General features: G+C 64.9%; 1 protein-coding gene across 2 annotated transcripts; it reads left to right on the top strand.

Annotated features, from left to right (window-relative positions):
- Positions 1-239: 239 nt before the first annotated feature.
- RRP8 (ribosomal RNA processing 8) lies at positions 240-17,022 on the top strand. 2 transcript variants are annotated; one of them, XM_065645416.1, is made up of 18 exons: positions 240-379; positions 461-620; positions 708-1,128; positions 1,205-1,334; positions 1,644-1,750; positions 1,970-2,066; positions 5,032-5,202; positions 9,281-9,577; positions 10,739-10,821; positions 11,201-11,339; positions 11,830-11,964; positions 12,053-12,176; positions 12,302-12,438; positions 13,358-13,471; positions 13,880-14,061; positions 14,668-14,893; positions 16,185-16,395; positions 16,550-17,022. In XM_065645416.1, exons 1-18 carry the CDS (start codon positions 329-331, stop codon positions 16,816-16,818), a joined length of 3,054 nt encoding a protein of 1,017 aa, XP_065501488.1. In that variant the 5' UTR covers positions 240-328; the 3' UTR covers positions 16,819-17,022. The 2 variants fall into 2 exon arrangements, with proteins under 2 accessions (XP_065501488.1, XP_065501478.1); XM_065645406.1 differs by lacking the exons at positions 240-379; positions 461-620; positions 708-1,128; ... (1 more) ...; positions 1,644-1,750; positions 1,970-2,066 and adding an exon at positions 2,973-3,177.
- The last annotated feature ends 376 nt before the right edge of the window (positions 17,023-17,398 follow it).

The raw sequence follows: 17,398 nt of genomic DNA, 5'->3' as shown, positions 1-17,398 counted from the left end.
CGGGGCGAGCCGGGCGGGGGGGAGGGAGGGGGGCGGGGCGACCTGGGCGGGGGGCGGGGCGACCTGGGCGGGGGGCGGGGCGAGCTGGACGGGGGCGGGGCGAGCCGGGCGGGGGCGGGGCGAGCCGGGCGGCGGGGAGCCCTCGGCATCGCCTCACGCAGCCGGGCTGCTCGGCCTCCCGGCCGCAGGGGGGCGTTATCTCCGCGGGTGCTGCCGTGGCCGCTCTGGGCGCGCCGCACGCGCAGCCCGGCGGGCGCACGTGGGTGGCGGCGGCGGAGCCGGTTGTGGCTCCCGCTCCCGGCCCGGGCGGGACCGCGGCCGCCGCGCCATGTTCGCGGACGAGGAGCGGAACGACGGGGCGGAGGGCCCGGGCCGGCCGGTAAGGAGTGCCCGCGGGGCCGCGGGGGGCCGAGCGGGTCCCGGGGCCCGGGGGAGGTGACCCGCCCCCCGCCCTCCGCAGGGCCCCGCGGCAGCGGCGAGGAAGCGGCGCCGGCGGCTGCCGGGGGACAGCGCGGCCGAGCCCGGGAAGCGGAGACGGGCCGGCGGGCAGCGGGCGGCGGCGGAGGGGCGCCCGGCCGGCCCCGGGGAGCCGCAGCGGAGCGGGCAGCGCCCGGACGCAGGTACCGCTGCCGCCCTGCGGCGGCGCCCGGCCGGGGCCGCGGCGGGAGCCCGGACCGGCCGCCCGACGTCCGTCTCGGTCCCCCCAGACGGGTCGGCTGAGCGGCCCTGGCCGAGCGCGGAGCCCGCGGCGCTGGGGACCGGGGAGCCGGCGCGGGGGCCGAGCAGGAGGCAGCGCAGGAACAGGCGGCGGCAGCAGAACGAGCCCCGGGCGGGACCCGGCGGGCAGCGGGGCGCGGGTGGCGCGGCCGCGGGACCGCAGCCGCCCAGCCCGGGCTCGGCCCGTTCGGCACGGTCGGCGGCGCTGCGGGCGCGGATGGAGGAGCGGCTGCTGGGCGCCCGGTTCCGCTACATCAACCAGCAGCTCTACACGTCCAGCAGCCGGGACGCTGCGCGGCTCTTCCAGAGCGACCCCGAAGCCTTCGAGATCTACCACCGTGGCTTCGCCCGGCAAGTGGGGCGCTGGCCGGAGAACCCCGTGCACCGCATCATCCGCTACCTGCGGCGCCGGTGAGCGGACAGAGCCAGGGACAGCTGGGCCGGGGTGAGCAGGAAGGGCGTTCTGAGCTCCCGCTCCCCTGGCCAGGCCCGCCTCGCTTGTGGTGGCAGATTTTGGGTGCGGTGACTGCAAGATTGCGAGCAGCGTCAAGAACAAGGTTCACTGCTTCGACCTGGTACCTCTCAGCCCGCTGGTCACCGTCTGCGACATGGCCAAGGTGGGGGGCTGGGGGGACAAGGCGTGTTGGGGATGGGCTGTGCGCTTCCAGACAGGCTGCGGGGCTGTAGGTTGGGGGACAGGAGAGGGTGGTCAGGGATCCTGGGGAAGGGTGAGGGTCCTGGGCGTGAGAGGGAGCATGCATCTGCATCTGTTCGGAAAACCGGGGCACCTCCACCTGTGGGCTCTGCGGAGAAGATGCTCCATTGAGCCCAAGGGCTCAGGGAGTGGCGAAGCACAGAAGTGCTGCCCGGCCCCGTCGCCATCCTCCTCCCGCTCCTGGGCGGGTGTCCCGGTTGGTGTCTGACAGGTGCCTTTGGCAGCCGAGTCGGTGGATGTCGCGGTGTTCTGCCTGGCGCTGATGGGCACCAACCTGCAGGAGATCCTGGAAGAGGCCAACCGCGTGCTGAAGCCCGGGTAGGCAGAGACACGCGTGCTGGCTGGGCTGGGCGGGGGATCAGGAGGTGTCGGGGTGCACAGGGAGGTGCGGGCTGGCCTTTGGGTGGGGCTTCTGGAGGTGTCAGGGTGCACAGGGAGGTGCGGGCTGGCCGTGGCGGGCAGTGAGGAGCAGAGCTGCTGGGCTGTGCCACGGGAGGTGCCCGTGCTGCCGCTGCTCAGGGCCGGGCTGTTCCGCAGGGGTACGCTGATGGTGGCTGAGGTAGCCAGCCGCTTTGAGGACATTCGAACCTTTGTGAACGCCATGGCTCAGCTGGGCTTCAAAAGCATCTCCAAGGTGCGTCCCTGAGCGTGCTCTGTGCTGGGTGCACTGGGAACTGGGGGGGCCCTAGAAGGAGCCCCCGGTCCCTGGCAGCCACAGGCCGCCCTTCAGGCTCCGGCAGCAGGGCGGCGCAGCCTGCTGCTGGCAGGGAGTGGGGCTGGGGGTGGAGACAGTGTGCGGGGCCAGGAGAGGAGCCAGCGCACACTGGAGTGCAGGGCTGAGGTCTAGGGGGAGGTTTGAGGGACCTGAGTCCCATGGAGCTGTGATACTGGGGTCTGGGGGACCTGGGGCCTGTGGGGCATGTGCTACTGGGGTCTGAAAACTTCGTTTTGGGGGACCTGGGACCTGCTGGGGTCTGGGACTTGGAGCACACAGGGGATGAGGAACATGAGTTGGGGTAGGGGAGCAGGGGGCACCCAGGGGACATGGTGCTGGGCCTGCAGGAAGTGGTGTTGGAGTTTGGGGTGGGTTGGTGGTCCTGGGCACCCCAGGAATTGGGGGGGGGGGGTGTCGGGGTTCTGGGGCTCACTGGAGGTCGTGGGCTGGGGGTCCGGGCGCTGACGCGGTGCTTCCCCAGGACCTCTCCAGCGCCTTCTTCTACCTGCTGGAGTTCGCCAAGACCGGAGCCCCCCGGGGCCGCCCCACGCCCGGGCTGCGCCTGCGGCCGTGTCTGTACAAGCGCCGCTGAGGGCGGGGCTGCTCGGCCAGGCGCCGCCCCACGGCCAGGCCCCGCCCCCTGTCAGTGTCTGTACAAGCGCCGCTGAGGGCGGGGCTGCGCGGCCAGGCCACGGCCCCGCCCCACGGCCAGGCCCCGCCCCCTGTCCGTGTGTGTACACGCGCCGCTGAGGGCGGGGCTGCTCGGCCAGGCCCCGCCCCCGGCGCCGCGCAGGCGCGGTTCCCAATAAAGCGGGTGTTTCCTCACGGCTGCGGCGTTCCGGGGCGGGGCCGCGCCTGCGCAGTGCGCGCGGGGCCTGCGCGGCGGTCGCTGCCCGGGATGTCGGGGCCGGGCGGGCCGGGCCCCGGCGGGGGGAAGCTGGACATCAACCGCGCCGGCGTGGCCGAGCTGGAGGGTGCGCTCAGCGGCATCGGCCGCCGCCGTGCCCGCGGCATCGTGCGGAAGAGAGAGGTGCGGGCGGCGCCGCTGCCGGGCCTGGGCGGGGGCGGGGAGGGAGCGGGGCGCCTCGGGAAGCGGAGCCGGGCGGGAGGCGCCGCTGCCGGCGTCAGGCGGAGCCGCCGTGCCCGGGGACGGCCCGTGCTGGCCGGCCGGGGGCAGCCGCCGCCCGCCCTGCGCCGCCGGCCCCGGGCTCCACGGGCGGGGTCCGACCGGGTGGCACCGGCAGCGCCGCTTCCCCCGGGTTCCGCAGCCGGCGCCGGGGCGGCCCCGGGGCGATGGGCCGAGGGAGCCGGTCGTTCCGTGCCGGGCCCGGGATCCGCCGGGGCGGGTCCCTGGGCTGCGGGTCCCTGGACTGCGGGTCCCTGCGCTGCGCGCTCCGGGGAGCTCAGCTCTCGCCGCCGCTCCCGCGGACAGACCGGCGGGTTCCGCGGTTCCCGTGTTCCGGGGCCGCGGGCGCTGCTGGAGGCGACGCTGCGTGTCGAGAGCAGAAAAAAGGAGTTCCTGGTGGAGCGGGCGGGAGCAGGAAGGAGAAGCCTGTCTGGTGCGGTCACCTGGGCTGGGGATGCTGCCGCTCCCCCTGGTTGACTGATTAGCTGTCGTTGGGAAAGGACAGCCGGAGAAGCCGGCGTGCGGTAGTCACGGGGTGACACAGCCGGGAGGAAGGTGAGCGCGATCTCAGGCCGTGCCTGCTGTGGCGCTTCAGCAGAGGCAGAAATGTTGATGCCACCTTTTTGCTGTTGATGCCGCGGAGAACTGGCGAGATCCTGGCTGGAATTCGGTGTCTGGTGAAGGGGGCAGGGGAGCCAGGGAAAGGCTGGTTTGACAAGGCCACACGAGAAGAGCTTGGCTTTTTTTGGCCTGGAAAAGAGGAGGCTGAGAGGGGCAGGGTCACCCGCTATAAATACAGCTGGAATGTAAACACCGTGGATGCGGAAGAGTAAAAGGTATTTAAACAAAAAGACTGCTGGTATGAGAACAGGTGAGGATGGGCTTATAGAGATGGACTTTGTCACTAGAGCTGTGCTTTTGGGTAAACCCATTTATAGGGGAAAAGCAGCAGGAGTGCCCTAAAACAACGCAGGATGAATTTGGGAAAACAATTGGAACCTTGTCTTGGCCCTGGTGTCTGTGTTACCAGAAAGGGTGGATGCTTTCCCCGGAATCCTGCCCCTCAGTGGCAGCCAGGCTGGCTCTGTTGGGTTTAGGCCCTTTGGGCTCGTGGCAGGAACTGCTCGGAGTCCGTACGGGTGCAGGTCCTGCTGTGGTTCCAGGCAGCGCCTCACCCGTGTTTGCAGGACGGCGGGTGCCCAGTGCACACACGTGTGCCTGCAGGAGATGGGGGCTGTTCCCATCCCCGAGCTGCAGACGAGAGAGATCGACCGCGTGGGCAGGGGACGCTCCGGGTCTCAGCTCCACTCAATTCTGGGCCTCCGCTCCGCTCGGCTCCGGGTCTCCGCTCCGCTCAGCTGGAGACAGTTTCCCTTTCTGAGCTCTCGGCCTTTGCTTTGGGCTGCTGCCGCCCATGCACGGAGCAGCTCTGTTGCTGTTCCTGTTCCTCGCAGGCGTTGCAGTTTTGCTCAGGGCAGGGAAAGTGTGGGGATTACATGGAAAGGGCTTTTTGGGCAGAAGGCATCCACCCCGTCCCTGGGACGGGAGCAATTAGGACTTGCTGTACGAAGGTCTCACCCAGCTCCGGCCCCCGACCCTCCTTCCCGTGCAGCCCGAAGGAGCTGCGGGGTGTGAGCGAGGTGTGAGCTGGTGGGTCTGGGGCCAGGAAAGAGCCTGGGAGGGACTGAGCCTGGTCCTGCTTCGAGTCTGCTCCCGGGCATCTCAGCTCCATGTCAAGTCTTACTTCTCCTCTTGCAGGAACTGAAGGGCTTCAACTCGCTCGATGACCTTCTGCACGTCAAAGGCATCACCACCCGCATCTTGGAGCTGAACAGTCAGCGCATGACTTGCAGGAGGAGGCCGAGCAGTGAGGAAGCTGCGAGGGCCAGCCCGGCTCTGCAGGGGGATGGCAAAGCTCCGGTGCCCCAGGTAGGAGTGGGGGCTGCCCTGCCCGCGGAGGCACAGCGCGGGGTGGGAGGGGGTCTGCGCTGGGACAGGCGGTGGCCGGCGGAGGGACAGGAGCTCTGTGGGGAAGAGACGTGTCTGCTTCGGGCACCAGAGCCCCAGGAGCGCTGTGTCCGGTCAGACAGCCGAGCAGCCTGTCTGCTGTCCCTGGGAGGTGGCAGCTCACGTCCGGGACTGTCCTGCTGGGGGGGCTGGGACGCTCTGGCCCCGCTGGCGCTGCTGTGTCCCCAAGCACAGAGCCTGGTGCTGTGACACCTCTGCCCTAGTGTCCCCGACAGGGACAATGCTCTGACCCAGGGGACGCTCCGGCCTCCCGTGGGCTCCCCTGCCCCGTGGCAGCGCCCGTCCAGGGGCTGCACAGACTGCGGGGAGGTCCCACTCGTTCGTCGCTGCAGGCTGAGACGGGGTGTGGAGAGAGCTTTTCCCCTGGACCGGCAGCGGAGGCGGCCACAGTCCGTGTGTCCTGCTGAGCTCCCTGCCCTGTTGTCCGCCCGTCTGCACGTCACAGTGCCTGTTACGCTGCCACCAGCCGGTGCTGGGATGTCCTGGTCAGCGTGTCCCCGCGGTGGGGCTGGGAGCAGACAGCGGCTGCGGCGTGGGGATGGTGTGGGAAGGGGTTTCACCGCCGGGGAGGTGTCAGCGCCTGTGCTGCCCCTGCTGCCCTGCAGTGTGTCCCAGGTTCGCTGTCACCCCCGAGCCGGGTCTGACCCGGTTCTGGTTCTGGCTGCCAGAGGAGGTGCCTGGGAGGGGGCTCAGCACTCCCGCGAACCGGGGTGTCCGGACGGGCGCTGGGTTGTGCCCCCTCGTCTGACCACAGCGCGAGAGTCCCCGCTGCTCCCAGTGCCCCTGCTGGGCAGACCCAGCGTGACTGGGCGCTGTGACGGGGTGACTGGTGTGACTGACTGGGCGCTGTGACGGGGTGACCGGTGTGGCTGACTGGGCGCTGTGACGGGGTGACTGGTGTGACTGGGCGCTGTGACGGGGTGACCGGTGTGGCTGACTGGGCGCTGTGACGGGGTGACTGGTGTGACTGGGTGCTGTGACGGGGTGACCGGTGTGACTGACTGGGTGATGTGACGGGGTGACCGGTGTGGCTGACTGGGCGCTGTGATGGGGTGACCGGTGTGACTGGGCGCTGTGACGGGGTGACCGGTGTGACTGACTGGGCGCTGTGACGGGGTGACTGGTGTGACTGACTGGGCGCTGTGACGGGGTGACTGGTGTGACTGGGCGCTGTGACGGGGTGACTGGTGTGACTGACTGGGCGCTGTGACGGGGTGACCGGTGTGGATGGGTGCTGTGACGGGGTGACCGGTGTGGATGGGTGCTGTGACGGGGTGACCGGTGTGACTGGGCGCTGTGACGGGGTGACCGGTGTGACTGACTGGGCGCTGTGACGGGCTGACCGGTGTGGCTGACTGGGCGCTGTGACGGGGTGACTGGTGTGACTGACTGGGCGCTGTGACGGGGTGACTGGTGTGACTGGGCGCTGTGACGGGGTGACCAGTGTGGCTGACTGGGCGCTGTGACGGGGTGACTGGTGTGGATGGGTGCTGTGACGGGGTGACCGGTGTGACTGACTGGGCGCTGTGACGGGGTGACCGCTGTGGCTGGGTGCTGTGACGGGGTGACCGGTGTGACTGACTGGGCGCTGTGACGGGCTGACCGGTGTGGCTGACTGGGCGCTGTGACGGGGTGACCACTCTGCTCTGCTCAGGGGGCCCAGGGCCAGGTGCTTCAGCACACGTGCACTGATTTCTGAATGTAAATAAACCCGGCCCTCACTGCACTAAACGTTGCAGCGCTTGGCAGGAGCCCTTTAAAGCAGCAGGATTTTTCCTTCCCTAGCTGTATTTTGGCACTGTGACCAAATCACCTCTCCATTTCCTTCTGCTGCAAAATATTTTCTCCATATTTTGAATCGTTTGAGGGAGGAGATTGAGCAAGATGTTCAAGTTTTAAGCGTTCTGTTTAGAAGTGTGGATCGGGCATCGCAGGACTCGAGTGTATCAGTACGGGGGTCGTGTTGCTTTCCTGCTTGCGCTTCTTCCCGGTCAGAGTTCGGAGCGAACATATTATGAACAAAGCAAATATTAAGTGCTGCGTTTTACACAACCCCCCCCGTTATGGATCCGCACGAGGCCCGTCAGCAGAAAACCCGCGGTTTCCAAACGGTGCGTTTGAGATCTGCTCGCTGGCCGTGCCTGCCCGAGCCCGTGGTGCTGCGCCGGTGTCTGAGCACGACCCTGCGAGCAGAACCGTATGAGTAAGGCTGGCCAATGTCCTCAATCTAACTGCTTTTTAAACCAAACGTAGTGCTTCAAGGAATGAACTTCTTTTTTTCAAAAGGGCTGTTTTCAGAGAGCCTCGTCAGCTGGTGCAAAACATGTCCCTGTCATTTACCTTTTACCGGCTGTCCTGCACCAGCCTCTCTGTGGCCAGATGTCAGGCTGTGTAAAGACACAGTTTTCTGCTGCCTTCCTCGGTTTTTGCACAACTGTCACACTCCCCTTGTTTTTGGAGTTTCTCCCGCATCCCAAGATATGCTTTTTTTTCCCCATTTAATTCCAGTCATAATACATATATGCAATTCCAATTAGTTCAGCAATAGTTACATTCCTCAGTCCCATTTACCTTTTCCAATTTCTTACAGATGCTAGAAAAACAGCATATTAAACATAAGTCCATTATTTCTATTTTCCTAGGTCCAATTCAGTTCATATTCTAGCCACTTTTAAACCACTTTTAAATACAACCTCTCCCAAGCTCACATCCATTATAACATTTAGTTTGTTGTTGGTAACCATATGTTGGTAAACATATCTCTGACTAGCACATGAATTCAATATGAATCAGAGTTTAACAACTTAAATCCTTTTCTGGTCTCAAAATTATTAGATAACAATAAGAGCAAATTAACTTACAGTACTGTACTTCATCCTACTTTTCCCAAGTTCTGCAGAACAACGTTAATTGCCACTACTTGCTATAATCCCACATTCAAGCCACAAGTTAATACAATATTGTTTCAAACTTTCTCAACCAAGAGTGGTTACTGTGATCTGCAGTGCTGCTCCATGGGATGCCGGGCTGCTGGCTGAGGTGGTTGGTGGGTGCGTTGGACACGGTTCCTCGTTCCAGTGTGGCACAGGGCTGGTGTTCTGCTTCCTCCAAGCAATTACTGCATGCTGCTGCTTTTTTAGAATTATTTTCCTGGTGTTATTCGCGGTGCTGCTTCCTGGGGAAGGGGGGCTGTGGGCGGCGTTGGGGCACAGGCCACTCGCGGCCGCTGGAGCAGTCGTTACCTCGCCCGGCTGGCTGGGGGTGTGGGGTTGGGAACGCGGCCCGTGCCCCCGCTTCGGCACAGGGTCCTGCCCGGCACGGCCGCCCCGCGAGCGGCAGCTCCGCTCCCGCGGGGACAGACGGGGCGCCAGGGTGTCCCCTGCGCTGGGACGTGGCTGTGCAGTCGGGCTGGTGCTGCTCGGCACCGCCGGTGCTCCTGCAGCGTTTGTCCCTGCTCGGCGCAGAGCTGCGTGGCGCCGCGCCGTTCGGTCACGTTGTGGCTGAGCCTCATGGAGGGGCCGGGAAGTGACTTGTCACCAGGTTGTGCCCGGCTGTGGCTGCCTGGTGACCCCAGAGAGCCCCTTGGCTCGGCGACCTGCTGCCCATGCCCGTCTCCGCCTCTGTAGCTCATCACCCCTGTGCTGCACAGACGAGCCCGTCTGCTCCTGGGCCGCTGCTCTGCCTGGCAGCCCCCCAGTGTGTCCCCCAGTGTGTCCCCCAGTGTGTCCCCCAGCTCCCCAGTGTGTCCTCCAGCACGACCCCCAGTGTGTCCCCGAGTGTGTCCCCCAGCTCCCCGGCATGTCCCCCCACATGTCCCCCAGCTCCCCTGCATGTCCCCCAGTGTGTCCCCCCAGCTCCCCAGCATGTCCCCTCAGGTCCCCAGCGTGTCTCCCAGCCTGGAGCACCCAAAGAACTGGGGCACAGGGCAGCAGCAGACAGACAGGCAGACAGCCCTGACCCGCCTCTCCCCGTGTCGCAGGTGGTGGCCGAGCAGGGGGACGTTTCGGGCCCCTGGGAGCCAGAGCACCCCGGGAAGGGCAGCCCAGGGCCGGAGGGCGATGGCTCCAGCGGGCGAGGGGCACCGGAGCCCATCACCTCCACGGTCTGTGGGGAACAGGAGGAGGAGGAGGAGGAAGAGGAGGAAGAGGAGAGCTGCTGCAGCGAGGACGGGGAGGACGGCAGCAATGTCTACTTCTATTACACCATCGGGGAGCGCTGGATCGACTACCTGCAGCGCACGGAGGACGGGGGGATCCTCCGCCATGTGCGGCCCAAGGTGAGCCCGGGCGAGGGCTCTGCCCCAGGAGGGGCTGCCTGTGCGGGAGCCGATGCTGACACACGTCCTTTGGTCCCATCCTGGTGTCTGGTGGCCTCAGAGCCTTCGGGCACCCACTCCTGGCTGTGGCGGCAGTGCCGGCGTGGGCCCAGGGGTGTGTGCCGGGCTGTGGCTGCTGCTGCAGACCCCAGGGCGTGCTGGGGAGCGTGGGCTGTCAGCCGGGGGCTCCGCGCTGCAGGTGGTGCTGGGCAGCCCTTGGCCTGCCTGGCTGCCGAGGCAGCAGGCACTGTCTCAGCCTGTCTCAGCCTGCCCCAGCACTGCTGGCTGTCCCCATCCCGTCCCCGTGGAGCCACCCTGCGTGGCACTGGGGTCCCTGCATTCTGCAGAGCCTGAGCTGGGGCGGCAGGAGCGCCGGGGTCGGGCAGAGGCCGGGGGTGTCCGTGGGACGTGGGCACTGCGGTGAGGAGCCCTGAGCACGGGCTGCAGCTGGTGCTGTGGTCAGGACTGAGGGAAGGAGCCCCCAGCTCCAGCAGCCACCCCACGCTTCCCGATAACCCTGCACCTCTGCACGGGGCCAGGAGGGTGCAGATCCCCATGATGCAGCCCCGTGGGGACGGTCTGCGTGGCCACATGTCCCGGCACGGCTCTCCCGTTGCTGCCCGGGCAGCAGGGCTGGCAGCTCCAGCGTCCAGCTGCAGGGCTGTGTGCCGGGATCCCCGCTCGGGCTGTGCGTCCCCTGCTCCCTGTGGGTCTGTGTGATGGAAGGGCCCAGCACACGTTCCAGCGGGTTTTCTCAGCCACCGTTTTGGTCCCTGTGCAGCTGTATTGCTGACTTTTCCCCGTCAGGGCTGATGTTCCCCTTGAAGGACCAAGTTCCATTTCTATTAGGGACATGGTTTAATGCTGGAGTTAGGTTAGGTTATGGTTGGATTCAATGATCCCAAGGGTCTCTTCCAACTGAAATTGTTCTATGATTCTCCTACAGAAGTTCTCTCTTCTGCCAGCTCTGGGGCTGGGGTGGCCTCCAGCTTTCTGTGCAGTTCCCGAGCGTGGGCTCAGCCTTGCTGGGCTGGGTCTGCTGCTGTCGCTCTGGCAGAGAGCCGTGACCCAGCGGGTGCGCAGGGCCATGCTCCAGCTGCTGTAACCACCTTCTCCTCACAGATGAAGCGCAAGTCGGAGAACGGCCTGGACGGCCGGGCCCTGTCCCCGGGGAAGAAGCTGTGCAAGGGCTCCGAGTACAGCAGGTGAGATGAGTGCTGAGCTGAGCTGACATGGTGGGTTAGACCCCTTCCTGCCAGCCCCGTCCCTTGGTCTGCTCGGTGTCATGATGAAGTTGTACAGTTTCCATCCTCCGGGATCTACAAAAACCATCTGGGTGGTCCTGCTGGGGCAGGGGTTGGACCAGACGAACTGGGGAGGTGCCTCCAGCCTCCACCAGCCTGTGTTCCTGTAGAGGGGGATAAAGGGGCTGCAGCCGTGTCCTGCTGGAAGGGATGGGGATGGGGGCTAGCGTGGTGGGAGCCTGGCAGTGGGTGGTTCATGGGGACCTGAGTCCCAAGTGCTGCCCGGCCCGAGGCGGCACTGAAACGTCTCACCTGGTCTTTGTGTCTGTGCCACGTCCAGGACGCTGGGTCCCTGCACGCCCAGCCCCACCACCACCTTTGGGGACCTACGCAATGCCAAGGCCGGGCCGGCGCGCCGCCGCCGCATCCCCTCAGTGCTGCCCCCGCCCGAGCTGCAGGACTGGCTCCGCACCTTCCAGGTGGGCTCGGCCGCCTCGCCGGGCACGGGGAGCTGCAGGAGGGGAGCTGAGCCCTGGCGGGCAGGGTTTTGGGTCCTGTGGTGGGGTTTTAGTGAGTTTTCATCTCCGGTAGAGGAGCACGGGTGGGATGCTGGCCCCACTCTTGCTCCCTCTGGTCCCGGAGGGATGTTGCTTTGTCCGCTGTCACGCAGCACCCGTGTCCCCTCTGATGTGACTCACGGAGCTCCCAGCCCCGCTCGGTGGCTGCTCTGTCTGGGGATCTGGGGGGATCAGGGGCCCGGCCAGTGCGTCGTGCTGTGCTGGCTGGTGTCTGCGGGGCTGGGCTGGGGACAGGGGACAGGGCTGGGGTGGGCACAGGGGCTGGGGTGGGGACAGGGGACAGGGCACAAGGGCTGGGGTGGGGGTGCGGGACAGGCGCTGTGCAGAGCCACGGGAGCCTGCGTGGGCCTGCCACGTGTGTGGGTGTCGTGACTGGTGTCCCTGTGCCCAGCGGTGGAGCGGCCCAGAGAAGCTGCTGGCTCTGGACGAGCTCATCGATCGCTGCGAGCCCTCCCAGATCAAGTACATGATGCAGGTCATTGAGCCCCAGTTCCAGAGAGATTTCATCTCCCTGCTGCCCAAGGAGGTGAGTTGGGGTGGGGGACAGGCTGGCCGTGGCACCGGTGACCAGCCACGAGCCGCTGTGCCCGTGTGACCTGCGTCCCCTCCTGCAGCTCGCCCTCTACGTCCTGTCATTCCTGGAGCCGCGGGACCTGCTGCGCGCTGCCCAGACCTGCCGCTACTGGAGGGTCTTGGCTGAGGACAACCTGCTGTGGAGGGAGAAATGCCGCGAGGAAGGTAAAGACCCTCCTGTCCGTGGCGCGCTGTGGCTGGGATCGGCAGCGGGTACCGCGCTGCCGGGGTGCACATCGGGGCACGGACCGCTGTGTGCTGCGAGGCATCCGCTGTGTCCCCTCCCGCAGGCATCGAGGAGCCCTTGAACCTGCGGAAGCGGCGCCTGCTGAGCCCCGGGTTCATGTACAGCCCCTGGAAATTCGCCTTCATGCGGCAGCACAAGATCGACATGAACTGGCGCAGCGGGGAGCTCAAGGCCCCCAAGGTGGGTGCTTTGGGGAGTCCCTGTGGGGAGCCACACTCTGGAGCTTTGGTGTGTAGGAAGCTGGTACAGGAAGGAGGTAGCAGAGAAATATCCATGACCAATAGGATGAGAAAAACACTGAGAATTTTTAAAGTGCCTCAGGAAAAGATTGACACATCTGGCCTGTCTTCAGGAGGCACAGGCCACACACGTCCACCTGGCAATACGTGAGTTTAAAGGCCCCAAGGCTGCAGCTCCTGCGGCTCCTGCAGCTCCTGCTGCTGCACCAGCAGGTCCCGGTGCAGCTCGGGGCTCTCCCGCGGCCCCGGCTGCTCTGGGGCTGCCGCACGGGTGAGGCTGCGGTTGTGCCAGCACAGGAAGGGTCCCCTGGCCCCGAGAAGGGGCTTTGTCCCCTCAGCCCTTCCCGGAGCGGCCGTGGCCCTGGGCAGCGGTGCCACCTGGGGGCTCAGCCCGGCCTGCCCGGGGTGCAGAGCTCCCGGGGTTGGGTTTGTCCCCGATCGAGGTCCCTGCCCCTCGGCCTGTGCAGGGCCAGGGTGAGCAGAGCCCCGGCCCGACCGTCCTCAGCCTCGGGAACGGGCTCGGTGCTGCTCCTCTCGGTCTGCAGAGACTCGTTCTGGGCCGCGGGGTCCCCAGACCCTGAGCTCGACAGCTTGTGCGGCCTTAACAGCCACAAGGGTCCCTCCATGTTTTGGAGTCCCCGTGCAGCCCACTGTCCCCCAGCAGCAGCCACCAGTTCCCCCAACTCCTGCGGCAGCTGCGGCCCCGCAGAGAAGCAGCAGCGAGGTGACAGGTGTGACAAGGACCGTCTGTTCGTCCCTCTGCACTCACTGCTTCCCCGCTGCTCTCAAAGATTCCTCTGCGGTTCCACGGGCTCTGGGCTGCCCTTGCCTTCCTCTGCACTCCTGTTGTCCCCGTGCAGGTGCTGAAGGGACACGATGACCACGTCATCACCTGCCTGCAGTTCTGCGGCAACCGCATTGTCAGCGGCTCCGACGACAACACGCTCAAGGTGTGGTCAGCGGTCACCGGCGAGGTGAGCTGGGCTGGTGTCCGCCGTCTGCGGGATGGGGTGAGAGCCAGCGTGGCCTGGAGGGGGGTTTGTCCTGTCTCTGGGGAGAGGATCCAACAGACCCTGTCACTGTGGGAGAGTGGGAAGAGCTACAGGTCTGTGTTGGTGTGTGACAAACAAGCAGGAGTTTGCCACATGTGTTTTCACACTCCTGGAGATCCGGGAGGGCAAGAAACTCTACAGGGTTTAGAAGAGCTGGTGGTCATTATTGCAGAGAGGGCTCTGGTGAGGGCTGCATCTATCCCAGAGAGACGGGCTGCTGACCCAAGGGCCTCACGAGTCCCCGGCGCGGGCACGTCCTGCGCTTTGCTTGTTCTTGTCACTGTTGTTCAGCCCTTCCCAAACCAGCGTCTCACACCTCGTTCCTTGCAGTGTGTGCAGACGCTGGTGGGACACACAGGAGGCGTGTGGTCGTCCCAGATGAGGGACAGCGTTGTCATCAGCGGCTCCACGGACCGGACGCTCAAAGTGTGGAACGCAGACACGGGCGAGTGTGTGCACACGCTGTACGGGCACACGTCCACGGTGCGCTGCATGCACCTGCACGGGAACAGGTACGGGCACGGCGGCGCTCGGGGCCTGCGCTGGTCCCTGCAATGGGGCACGTGGAGATGTGGAAGTGTTGGGGGCCTGGGCCTGTCTGTGGCGAGGACTGAACAGGGGCCGATAAGAAAGATGGGGACAGACTTCTGAGCAGGGCCTGTTGTGACAGGACAAGGGGTGATGGTTTTAAACTAAAGGAGGGAGATTCAGGCCGGACATGAGGAAGGAATTGTTGCCCTGAGGGTGGTGAGAGCCTGGCCCAGGTTGGCCAGAGAGGTGGTGGCTGAACCATCCCTGGAGACATCCCAGGCCAGGCTGGACGGGGCTCTGAGCAACCTGAGCTGGTGCAGATGTCCCTGCTCATGGCAGGAGGGCACTGGGGGAGCTGGGGAGGGCCCTTCAACACAAACTGTCTGTGATTCTGTGATAAGGACAGGTGAGGGTGCAGAGGTGTCAGGGCTTGGGGATCTGTAGCTGAAGATGCTGTGTGGGACAGGTGTCCCTGGGGACGATGGGCTGGGGCTGCTCCTTGGGGAAGCTCGTGTGTCTGGGGTTCCTGCCGTCGGGCAAGCTCCAGAGTCGCCGCGATCGGGCTCCAGGCATGTCCTTGTCCGCAGGGTTGTGAGCGGCTCCCGGGATGCCACCCTGCGCCTCTGGGACATCGAGACGGGACAGTGTCTGCACGTGCTGATGGGGCACGTGGCCGCCGTGCGCTGCGTGCAGTACGACGGGCACAAGGTGGTGAGCGGCGCCTACGACTACACGGTGAAGGTGTGGGACCCCGAGAGCGAGAGCTGCACTCACACGCTGCAGGGACACACGAACCGCGTCTACTCCCTGCAGGTGAGGCCCTGGCTGCCCCTTCTCTCCTGCCTGCGCTGCAGGGACACACAGACCGCGTGGGACACACAGACCGCGTGGGACACGCTGTGACCCCGCACACGCACCGCAGGAACACACACACCGCTCTGCTTCCTGGGGAAGGGGCTGCCACACACACGTGCACCCTGGCAGCCAGAGGGTGCGTGGCACGTCCCTCTGCCGTGCCCACGGCTGACACGGCTGCCAGAGCTCTCCTCCCGCTGGGCAGGCCGTGTGTCACGGGGGCACACAGAAAGTCAATTTAGGCAGACAGCGAGTTCCAAACCAGACTTTATTCTAGCCGGAAAAGCACAGCCAGTAAACCAAGTAGAAACAGAGTTTATACAAATTATTTATCACCATGACAACATAAAACACGGATTTGGATACCAGTTGAGGCGATTATTGGGGTACAACCACCTAAGAATCATGAGGATCCACAATGTGCATACATTAGCTCACAAGAAACAAAACCAGAGGCCTCTTACTCCAGGGTACCCAGAAGAAACCATCACTTGCCTGGGTCAGGCGAGGGCTCACACTTGCCTGGGTTAGGCCAGGACTCACTCAAGGGTATATCCAGCAGAGAAAAACAACCACTCACCAAACAAGGAGGTGAGGCACTCTCAGTCCCGGGAAGTCTCCTCAGACAGGTCCCAGTCTAAGGGGAGGCTCCGATCACAGTCCCACTGCTCCGAGAAGACCACTCCAAGGGGGTCTTCAGTGGGGTCCCCATTTTAAAGCCTGGCCAGGTCTGGCTGTGGTCATTACAACATGGTCCAGAAGTTTCTCATCTTCTCTGGGCACCTCCTTTGTTGAGGACTCTGTTTATTGACCAAGGGTCCCTCCCCTCCTGCCCCCTGGCTGGGGGGGGTGAAGTCACCCTGTCCCCAGGTGGGGAGGATGTGACGGTCAGCTCCGTGTGTACGTGGGGTCAGGCACAGTGGGGCACAGAAGGTGCTAAGAAGCCACCAGCTGCCCTATTGAAAATGCCAGATTTCATCAGGGGATGTGCAGCTGCCACACGATGCTGATCTGTGTCTTGCTGTTTGGTGTGGCCCACATGTGCCATGGGTGCTAATCTGTGTCTGGCAGTTTGGGGGACTCATGTGCCACGGGTGCTGATCTGTGTCTGGCAGTTTGGCTGACTCCTGTGCCACGGGTGCTGATCTGTGTCTGGCAGTTTGGGGGACTCATGTGCCACGGGTGCTGATCTGTGTCTGGCAGTTTGGCTGACTCCTGTGCTACGGGTTCTGATCTGTGTCTCTGGCAGTTTGACGGGACTCACATCGTCAGCGGCTCTCTGGACACGTCGATTCGAGTGTGGGACGTGGAGAGCGGGAACTGCCTGCACACCCTCATGGGGCACCAGTCGCTCACGAGTGGCATGGAGTTACGCGACAACATCCTCGTGTCCGGCAATGCCGACTCCACAGTCAAGATCTGGGACATCAAAACAGGCCAGTGCCTGCAGACGCTTCAGGGTGAGTGCGGGAGGACGGTGCTGGAGAGGGGCTGTGTCGCTGCCAGCAGCCAGATGTGGTGGGGCAGGGCAGATGTTTCCCAGCGGTGGGTGCTCCTGAGGAGCCTGGGGCTGGAGGTCGGGGCGCGGGACTAACAGGGACCCTCCGCTTGCAGGGCCCAGCAAGCACCAGAGCGCCGTGACCTGCCTGCAGTTCAGCTCCAAGTTCGTGGTGACCAGCTCCGACGACGGTACCGTCAAGCTCTGGGACCTCAAGACGGGCGAGTTTGTGCGCAACCTGGTTGCGCTGGAGAGCGGGGGCAGCGGGGGCGTCGTGTGGCGCATCCGCGCCTCCAACACCAAGCTGGTCTGCGCCGTGGGCAGCCGCAACGGCACGGAGGAGACCAAGCTGCTGGTGCTGGACTTCGATGTGGACCTGAAATGAGCCCGGCCAGTCCGGGCTGGGCGGAGGATCCCGTGGGCTGGGCGGAGCAGCTGGTCGTGGTGGGGCTGGCCCCGCAGCAGCTGCGAGCCCCCCATGGGCTGTAAATACCATTTGCAGCTGTCTGGGCCTTATTTATATATGTGTGAACTCCCTGCGGGGAGCCTGCGCCCGGCTGGGGCACTGTACAGAGGAAGCAGCATGTTTTGTACACACTAATATATCGATTTATTTCTGTACCTGGGGCCTGCTTCTGCACCCCCGCAGTTCCCGGAGCGATCCCCTCCCGCAGCCCGTCGCTGTGGGGAGCAGCTGGCGGCTGCAGCCCGGCCCGCCTGGTTGCAGGCAGAGGTGGGGGGGTGCGGGCTGTCCCCAGAGCCTCTGACCCCCGGACCAGCTCTCGTCCTGCGCACTCGCGCCCTTGTCTGGGGTTCTCTCTGCCCGGCGTCCCGCGGTCTGTGCCCCCCAGGGTCTGTGTTTCGGGCAGGGCAGTGCACTGGCCATTGCACGAGGGGCCGAGCACAAGCGCTGGGAGATCTTACCCTCAGTAAGTTTGCAGATGACACCACGTTGGGTGGAGTGT

Source organism: Caloenas nicobarica, chromosome 1 (assembly GCF_036013445.1).
Source record: "Caloenas nicobarica isolate bCalNic1 chromosome 1, bCalNic1.hap1, whole genome shotgun sequence".
Lineage (NCBI taxonomy): Eukaryota > Metazoa > Chordata > Aves > Columbiformes > Columbidae > Caloenas > Caloenas nicobarica.
This window is presented reverse-complemented; position numbering and strand designations above follow the sequence as displayed.